The sequence below is a fragment of the Papilio polytes genome, unplaced genomic scaffold, assembly GCF_000836215.1.
Source record: "Papilio polytes unplaced genomic scaffold, Ppol_1.0 DF822400.1, whole genome shotgun sequence".
Lineage (NCBI taxonomy): Eukaryota > Metazoa > Arthropoda > Insecta > Lepidoptera > Papilionidae > Papilio > Papilio polytes.
The window spans coordinates 130,998-141,025 of NW_013526804.1; the positions used below are offsets into that span (position 1 = coordinate 130,998).

Consider the following 10,028-nt stretch of genomic DNA (forward strand, 5'->3'; position numbering starts at 1 on the left):
CCGTGTACCGAAACGACTATCGGAATAATGGTAGTCGATTTCATACGCCACATGGCGGTAATCTCTTGAGCCAAATCCAAATATTTTAATAATTTTTCTTTTTAAAGTTATTTTGTCTCCCTCTGGCTGGCTTTTATCTGTAAATAAAATGAAATAAACATATTATTCATTATCATCTCATATCTTTATTTTCTTATTTTTATGTAAAATATATTTCACATGATTTTTTAATAAAAAAAAAATAAAAAAAAACATTATTGATTATCATTTAAAACAATTTTGAGTTTAAAATAATCAATATTATTCCACAAAAATACGTATGTTTTTCAGTATACGAACTGTCTTATAAAAGTGTTAATATTGAAATACAAAAAGAAAAAGTGGATACTATATTACTTTTGCAGGAATGATATTTTGATATTTAGTTTCGACAGGCGCTTGAAACAGTTTTTCAAAACCTTTACAAAAATGTTTGTTTTCACTCTAGGTCTGAACAAGGTTGTATGTCTGAATGTGTATTACCGTCATTTTTACAAACTTCAATACTTTTATATACCCAATAATGACCTTATTTTACAGATAAAATGAAAACGAACACCGCAATCATCTCAATTCTTTTGCTAACAATTGTTAATGGACATCCGAATTGTGAATATAAGGATAAAATTCGACGTTGGGTTATCTGTACACATGAAGAATACGATGAAGCTAATGGAAATTACGTTTTACCGAAAGGTGTTTTTTCGAGCATTGTTGAAGCATACAGTATTAGCTTGAGTAAATGCAAAATATCGGATATAGATACACGAGCATTTGATAATTCTTCTTTATTACATCGTTTGACGTTATCAGAAAACAAACTGGAAACATTGAAAGCGGGCGTATTGGATCCGGTTAGAAATTTAAAGTTTTTGAACCTTTCTCATAACCATATTACTGATTTACCCTTGGATATATTCAGGCTAAATTCTGACTTATTAGTACTCGATTTAAACTCTAATAGATTGAAAACAGTTTATACCGTATTATTTAAACCATTAACTAAATTATTAGATTTACATTTGGCACAAAATTTTATAAACGGTAAATATTTATATCCTGATACGTTTCAAGTAAATACACGTTTGAAATATTTAGATTTTTCTGGAAACAAATTATCTGAGTCACCGGAATTTTTATTTTCTTCGTTTGAAGATTGTGAACATTTAGATTTAAGTAATATACTTTTAACAAATATTCCTCGATTCGTGAGACTTGGAAAATTTAAGAATCTCCTACGATTACTTCTAAATGGAAACCATATCAGTAAAATTGATGATATACATACATTCAATAATTTCTACGAATTAAATTTGTTACAATTAAACGATAATGTAATAGAATACATAAATGAGATGGCATTTAGACCATTACCATTTTTATCTGAGTTACAACTAGTTGGTAACCGTTTAATGAAAATATCAGACACACAATTTCAGTATTTACCAAGGTTAAGGACAGTTTATTTATCAAGAAATCTTTTAACAAACGCAATAGTCAATGCATTTAAGCATACATCATTAGTTAATTTAGATATAAGTCATAATAAAATAACTTATTTGGAAGAAAACTTTTGTATGAAGCTTAATTAAATGGGTATCTTAGGAAGGGTCAATTTCGATAACAATCCTTGGCAATGTGCTTGCTTAAGGGAGTTATTAAGTGAAGTAAAGGTAATGGATATTAAATACAATGAAAAATATTTTAATGGAAATAATCCTGTTTGCGTTACAACTAATGAATTTGTATGTAAGAGGCAAGAAGATGTTAATAGTATTTATATAGAGCTGTACAACAATCTTAAATATTAAATACTTAAAATACTTGTAAGAGTTGTTAATAATTAGCTGGCGCCCGCGACTCCGTGTGCACGGAATTAAAATATATGATCATACTAGCGTTCGCCCGCGACTCCGTCCGAGTGGAATTAAAAAAAAGAAAAATAAGTAGCCCATGTGTTCTTCCAGACTATCATCTACATCTATACCAAATTTTATCAAAATCGGTTCAGCCGTTTAGGCTACAAACTCTATCAAACATTTATCTATCCATCCATCTAAACTTTCGCATTTATGACATTAGTGTGATGTGTTCTCCAACACTATGTTCCACACCTATTTATACCACATTTCAGTGCGATCCATTGAGCTGTTATCAAGATAAGTAGTAAGAAACATCCAACCATTGGACTTTCACATTTATAATATTAGTAAGATTAAGTCTATAATTCTAGTCTATATATATAATTACTAGTTTTCGTTTTTTAATTATTATTATAAAATTACTGCCTCGCGACTCTCTCCACGTGGAATTAAAAAAAAACAAGTAGCCGATGTGTTCTTCCAGACTATCCCCTACATCAATGCCAAAAGTCATCGAGATCCGTTCAGAAGTTTACGCTAGAAATTCTAACAAACATCCATCCATCTAAACTCTCGCATTTATAATATTAGTAAAACAATTAGTCAATTAAATAAAAAATCAATAGTATGGTACAAATATAATTTATTAAACTAAACAGCAATAAAATAAATATGCTAATTTATTCCGACTTGTCTGTGGTGACTGACTGTTTACTTTGTTGCGTTCCATTACTCGTGACGTCATCTAAATCATTTAAACCAGCATTCGTTGTATTAAAACTTATCGAATCATCCAAATTAACATTACTATCTTCTACATTATTAGATATATTTCTAGATATATCCAGTTCACTCTTCAACTGCTGCACGGCTTGTATGACTTCATTCTGAAAGCTCATGTTTAATTTATACAATTGTTCGGAATGTTCCTTTTCTCGACGGATTTCATTCTTCAATTGTGTATCTTTAAACTTCTCGTAGTCAGTCATCAATCGTACTTTAGATTCGTAAGTGTGTTGCACCATCGATACCAATGTAAACAGTTTCTCAATAACTCTATCTTTAATTTCTTTGGATATGTTAGCATCAGATTCTAAATCAGATTTGGCGTCTAATGCTAAATCGTTAGCTGATGATGGGTATCCGAGAAGTGATTTAGAATTTGACCCGTTCCCGTATTTGTTCGCTACACTTTCTACTTTCGATACTTTCTCCTTTTCCACTTTTTTAGATGTGAACGCACCATGGGTCACTACTTCTGTGAACACGCCTGAACTCGGTTTGTTCGATTGATATTCCGCCGTCTTCTTGTTAATCTTCTGTAAAAGTTCATTATTCTTCTCCTTCTGTATATCATAATTTGTCTTCTGGAGCACTTCTTCATGAACTATCGCGGTACCATCTGATTCTTTATCCTTCTGGAATGGACTGCCCGTTCTCTTGCTGAAATTTGTTATAAGTAACTTAGACATTTCTTGAATTTAAGGCAACGGTATATGATTGTTTTAAATGTGTCAATCAAATATTTCCCGTCGCACACATTATGTGCAGCCTGTGCGATAACGATGGAGGAACTAAGCGGTCATATTGAATGGTAGGCTTACCTTTCGCAGTGTGGGTTTCGCTCCATAGTTTTGGCTCGTCAGTGGCTTCCTAGGCGTGGTAATGAATATATGATCAGCGGGCGTGGGCTAGAATGCAGTTTGCATTGAGGCCCGTCATCGACTGGCGTGTTTAGTCAGGTGTTTGTTCGGCAAACTGTTTTAACGATAGCGGGATGATGTAAGCCGACGCGTGCACACTGACGCCTGTTAAAAAAAGAACTGAGTTAATTCATGTTTACTTAATATTTCCAGATGCGAATGTTATTGAAATTGAATATGCATATTACAATAAAAATGTTATGAGAAATAATAGTACTTCTATATTAATGTAGCTAATGGAAAATAATTTATCAAGCATGGAATTTTATTGAAAAACTTGAGACGTACTATGTTAGTATAACCTGACAAAAAAGGATGCTTAAACATGTTTTTTGTTAGTGTAAACACGCGAATATACTTCCTTCAATGTACACTACGCTTATCGCATTTCCAATTTTTACCGACACCGCTGAAATGGCATTGAAATTTTTTAAAATAAATTTTAAGAATAATTAACTTTATGTCCACGGAATAAAGTTGAAATTACAGTAGCGAAACTTTTACTTATAATTGAATTGATATCATTCGGGGTCGGTACACTTTACGTTATAATTAGAAGTGTTCACTGTTCAAATAATTACGTAGTTATCTCCGTACGACTAGATTGTCTAGATCGTCTAGCCGACAAACACATATAGGCGTCGACGGGGCTAGGGGCAAAGGACATGATAATTAGACTTGCTTTTGCCTGCGACTCCGTTCGAGTGTAAATAGTAAGATTGTTTGGGTTATTGTAGCTTTAGTCGTAAGTCTACTGTTCAATAATTCTACAATTCAGGTCGCCACAACATTGTTTTAGTGGCGACTAGGCCACCTTATATTATAAAAAAAAATAGGCATAATCAACATCAATGGTTCACTTCGGATTGACTACTCATATGTGACGTCACGATGTTTTCCTTCACCGTAAACGTCGGACTGTACATATGAAATTCGGTAATCAAAAAACACAGAACATAGTAGGGTTCTAACTCCGGACCTGCAGAATATCAAGTGCTGAATCCCTAACCCACGGCTTGTGAACCAACGGTTGCGAAAGTACATGAGTGCAAAAAAAAGAAGATGATCCGGGGAATAGCAGGAAATGACAATGAAAAGTAACAAAAAATTAAACAAAAAAATGGGACCCACCTGCAAGAATTACCTTTCGGATAAAAAAAGAATTATCCAAATCGGTCCACTAGCGGCGGAGTTATGCCGTAACACACAAAAAAAAACATAGAGACGAATTGAGTACCTCCTTCTTTTGGGAAGTCGGTCAAAAAGAAGAGAATTTCAAAATAGTATCGAATCGTTTTAAATAACTAACTAAAATGAACCTTGATAAAGCTCACAGGAAACGTTACTCGAATACTAAACGATCTAAAAGAATTTGTACGATTTACTCTCGTCCTAAAAACGATCACACAATTGTCTCGTGCTTTGCAAATAACAGTTTTTACTTTCTGTAACACTTACAGTACTAAAACTTTCATTGAAAAATATATTTTTGTATCTATAGTTTTGTGTCTTTCAACAAGAGTTCGATTTTTTAAGCAACTATTTACTACTAAACTAATGTACTAAAACTAGTAAGAAGTAAATTTATTGAAGTGTGGCGAATGTCTTCATACAAAAGGATTTATTCAAAAGCTGTCAATAGCAGTGGTAAAGCCCGCTTCAACATCTTCGCACGAATAAGCCAGCTCGCCCGGTGTAATACCACGACCACACAGAAAACAGGTGTGAAGTGGAAGCAATTCCGCGTTTCGTCTGATGAGTGTGGTGCCGGAGGCCTAATTTTAGTCCCTTTCCTTTTCCACCCTTTTCTTAAGAGGAGAGGGTGAAAGGAAAAGTGGATTTGACGGTGGAGAAGACGCATAGGAAGGGGAAATATCCTCTTTAGAAGCGTCTCCTCCTCCGTAAATGAAGCGTAGGCAACGCATCTGAAATTGCGGTTGTTTATGGGCAGCGGTCGCTTTCCATTTCGGTGGATTCAGGTGGCCGCTTGCTCGTTTGCGCCTTATATTGGAAAAAAAAAGCAAACATTTTGTACCATGTACTTTGACTACGGACATCTTGTAAACTGCTGTAACTGTACTGTATTTATAATTATCTAGGGAAAAATTAAATAACCTAGTAATAAATTTAGCCTCAATGATATATTTTCCTTTCACAACATCTTACTTAATATTACAAATTCATAGTATGGACGAACACATAGACTACTTACTTTAGTTGGTTTAAATTCCACGCAGACGCATTCCCGGGCAAAAACTAGTAATAAACAGGTAGGATTTGATTGTTTGTTATGTTAATACCAGCTATTGCTAACAATTTCGTTCACAGGGAGTTATAAAACTGAAAACTCTGTCCGCCATACCACAGCGCAATCTCTGTCTTGCAATTGCGGATGTCAGCGCAGCGGTGGCTTCGCCATTACGGGGATTAAGGTGGCCGCTTGCTCGTTTGTCACCTTATAGTATAAAAAAATCTACAGTTCATACATATCGTATATAGATACCAAACATCCATCCATCCTTACTACCATCAAAATATTTTTTTTGTGCCAAACTTTGCAAAATCCTATATCACGTTACGTTCGAATGTCGCATTGATTCTATAAGCAGTTAGATATTTTCCTAGCGCGTTACTTTACTCAATACATGACACTCATTAATAAATAATTAAAGTATTGAATAGTAAAACAATCACTTTCACCAATTGCGGAACTGTTCGTTACATTTGTAGCGATACATTTGTATTCCTAACAAGGATCACAAATATTCGAGGCTTGATAACTTTTTATAAATGTATGTCACATTAAATTACATTCAAGACGTTATACGAAGTTCTAGAAGTAAGCTATCAACGCAATTACAAACAGAACGAAAATTTTACATTGACGTTAAGGAAATTTTTACTTTGTAGCAGAATCTGGAATAAATTTTATAGATTACATCGTCGATTTTAACTCTACGAAGTTTCCATCACGCCCTCATTTTGACCGACTTCCCAAAAGAGAGGTACTCAATTCGTCTGTATGTTTTTTATGTGTGTTACGGCATAACTCAGCCGCTAGTGGACCGATTTTGATAATTCTTTTTTTATCCGAATGGTAGTGCTTGCAAGTGGGTCCCGTACTTTTGTTTGATTTTTGAGTAAAAGACTACGACGTAGTTAAAAAGTTTAGCTCAAAATCGCATGATGAAATTTGGGGTCTTTTTTGCTTTCTTTATTATGAGTAACGTGGTTAAAATTAATATTTGAGAGTAATTCACAGACCTGTCAATCCCTTTTACTGTCAGACGCCCTGGCCGCGCGCCCAACCACGCCCTGCTAACACCAGCTCTGCATAAATTACCTACAAATCTCAAACAAATTATCTGATTGAAGTTTCTTATACATTTTTACCTTGTACGTAGACTATGGAATTTGTCACATCTGAAGTTCCGTTTGTGCGAAATACAGCAGAACCTCGATAAGTTAAAGTCCAAGGAAATACAAAATATTTTAATTTATAGAGATTTTAAGTTATCAAGGGTCTACGTTGTAGAGGTTTTGGGCTCTGATGGGAAGGGAACATATTATTTTTGTAGTTATAGAGGTTTTTAAGTTATCGAGGTTCTACTGTACTTACGTATTATGTGTAAAAAGCTCTTAAATATAGTAATATCTCTAAAAAAACTGGCTTACTGTTTCTCTGTTATATTTATGGGAGGAATACAAATCAAATCACAAATAGAATTAATCGGTCAAACTGTGAGTTACAATGGAATTTGACATACATACAACATCAGACACAAAACATATGCGAGCAAAACAATGCCTTCGTAAGTCAGGTAATTAGGGATTACAATAAAGTTGCAGAAAATCAAGTGGTTTTTTCTGTAAGTTTTAGCTAAGCTTGTGAACAATACCAAGGAAATATTAAAATTACAGTTAAACTAACTTAGACGACTAAAATCTTTAACTAATTCTGGAAAAAACATTTGGTAATCGGTTGCCATTTAACGGCTTGTATTTAGTATAATTATTTTACTGCGAATACGAAAAGTAATTGTTGCAAAGACTTTATTGGTTGCTAAAGGGCTGTAATAACCTCTAAACAAATCTGAAAATCAAATTCTATAACCAATGTCAATAATTTCTATGCTTGTTGAATCAACAGATTTGATACGCAGGTCAAATACATTTTGGATAAATACATCTTAATTATATCTACAAAAAATTATAACTTTATTAAAATGTATGTACCGTAGTAACGGTACATACATTTCAGTACATCACCAGTAGGTGATAATATTATCTCGAAGGTGACAAGCACAATCTTGGCAATTTAGCCGTGATTATGTATGCAACCGACGCGCCGCCTAGTCTTCTCCCCCATATCAAATGCCTAGCCATCTCACAGTTTCAGCTCTCGCTCTAACCAAACGGAAAAACAATACAACCGACAAGGACAAACTAACTGGATCAAGATACTAACGAATCAGGGTACGGTGTCACAAACAACAGAAAAGGCGCCCAGTCATCGACGATTCTAAAACGCACGTCAGAGGAACATCGACATTAAAACTTAAGACGTTTTAGACACGAAATAACAAGAAGGATTCGTATCGAATAGCTTTCCCTTACACTTGGATCCTGTGCATTCCGAAACAACGTAACCGACGCCATCGGCTCGTACGATGAAAGACAATGCGTACCGGAACCTCGGAGTACGTGCTGAATTTGAAATAGCTGTATAAAAACCGACGGTCAGTCCTCGAATCTATCACAATCTCACCAGCTGTCGTCCAGTCAACAACGGGAAGGTCAAATAATAAATACAAAATGACGTCAGCTAAAGTGATATGTCTGGTGGCACTGGCGTTGTTCGGGAGCGCCGCGGCCCAACCTTCGAAGCCCGCCTTCTGGAAGGGCACCCCCATGGACAGCATGGTCGAGGAGATGAGGTCCGGATGCGCAGAGGGCTCTGACCCTACTGCTTGCATCAAGTACAAGGTCATGTCTCTGTTAGACAGCATCTTCAAGAAGGACTCCTTCCAGGTACTTAATCTAAAACTTTGTGAAATAAACTCTCTCGAATTCAGGGTCTTATACATAATTCTTGTTACCAGATTTCTGACGCAGTCGAAGTGACCAAGAATGGCGCCGGCAATGACTTCAGTGGCCGCTCCTCTGGCGACTTCTTTGACGGCGTCGAGAGCTACATCCAGTCCCATGACGTGACCTTCCAGCTGCCCATAGCTGACACCAAGGTGACCGTCAGCCCCAGAAACCTGGACAACGATGAACTGAGCCTTAACATTAAGTTCAACAAGGAGGGCGCGCGCTCCGTCGGCGAGGCCCGCAAGGCTAAACTCAAGAAGATCATCGTCCCCATCCTGGTGTTCGTGCTCCTCAAGGCCATGACCCTCATCCCCCTCGCCATCGGTGTCCTCGGTCTGAAAGCCTGGAACGCTCTGCAGCTCTCATTCTTCTCTTTCGTTGTCTCCGTTGCTTTGGCTATCTTCCAATTGTGCAAGAAGGTAAATTTTAATTGATTAATTAAAGAAAAATTAATAGATTTAGTATAAAACTGTTTCTTCTGTTACTGCCATCTTATGCACATCACTTAAAGTATAATTTGCAAAAGTTAAATAGTGTAAAAACTTATTCGCACCCAAACTATGCACATCATAATCAGCGCACATTTCTATAGCAAATGAATGTATGTATTGACTAACATTTACCCATCGTTTATCTCCGCTAACATTGTAGTTTACCCAGATCGCGGCGGACAACTCGCATCCGCAGATCGCTGCCCATGGACCTTGGGATGCTGCCTACGCCGCAACTCGTCGTCGTAGAGACGCTGAGCCCCAGGACCTCGCTCAAGAGCTCGCATACAACGCTTACCAATAAATATCTTAAACCACCGTGACCCAATAAACGACCCAATGTGACCCTAACCGTTCCAAGATGGCTGCCCGCTCGATTTTGAATTTCGAACACGGTTTTCCGAACGGAAACTAGAACCAAATAGAAAATGGTTTCACCGCGAAACTATGTACGTGTAAATACTGTGTAATACGATTTATTTATTATTGTGTGTGTGTGAATGTGTTGTGCGAATGTTATTTATTTTTTTTTCGTTTAAATAAATCATTGATTAATAATTTCTTGTTTTTTTTAATTGGTAACATCCTGTACTTTATACGATGAAAATATTCTCACAACAAAAGTTGGTTAAATAAAAATCTTTACGCGTATTTAAATGTTTGTTTTTTACTCTTATGAATTAACCTGACCCTTATAAGTACAAAGGAAGTTAAAATTCAATATAACAGCTAAGAAACCGTTTAATTAAGAGGAAATCCTTTTCCAAATCATTATTTTCACTATAATTTACTTGACTTATTTTTTATAAGTAAATTTTCCAATGAATCATCAAATATCG

General features: G+C 35.7%; 3 protein-coding genes across 4 annotated transcripts; 2 read left to right on the plus strand and 1 right to left on the minus strand.

Annotated features, from left to right (window-relative positions):
• Positions 1 to 584: 584 nt before the first annotated feature.
• LOC106106122 (carboxypeptidase N subunit 2-like) lies at positions 585 to 1,720 on the plus strand. Its single transcript, XM_013286661.1, has one exon. The coding sequence runs from the start codon at positions 585 to 587 to the stop codon at positions 1,629 to 1,631; it is 1,047 nt and encodes a 348-aa protein (XP_013142115.1). The 3' UTR covers positions 1,632 to 1,720.
• An 807-nt stretch (positions 1,721 to 2,527) lies between these two features.
• On the minus strand, positions 2,528 to 4,739 carry LOC106106116. Its single transcript, XM_013286652.1, has 2 exons — positions 3,506 to 4,739; positions 2,528 to 3,344 (listed from the first exon to the last, which is right to left on the minus strand). The coding sequence occupies exons 1-2, from the start codon at positions 3,529 to 3,531 to the stop codon at positions 2,582 to 2,584; spliced, it is 789 nt and encodes a 262-aa protein (XP_013142106.1). The 5' UTR covers positions 3,532 to 4,739; the 3' UTR covers positions 2,528 to 2,581.
• Positions 4,740 to 8,067: 3,328 nt separating this feature from the next.
• LOC106106117 lies at positions 8,068 to 9,747 on the plus strand. Of its 2 annotated transcripts, none has more exons than XM_013286654.1 (3): positions 8,068 to 8,635; positions 8,707 to 9,117; positions 9,359 to 9,747. In XM_013286654.1, exons 1-3 carry the CDS (start codon positions 8,420 to 8,422, stop codon positions 9,491 to 9,493), a joined length of 762 nt encoding a protein of 253 aa, XP_013142108.1. In that variant the 5' UTR covers positions 8,068 to 8,419; the 3' UTR covers positions 9,494 to 9,747. The 2 variants fall into 2 exon arrangements, with proteins under 2 accessions (XP_013142108.1, XP_013142107.1); XM_013286653.1 differs by having other exon boundaries at positions 9,350 to 9,741.
• Positions 9,748 to 10,028: the final 281 nt, after the last annotated feature.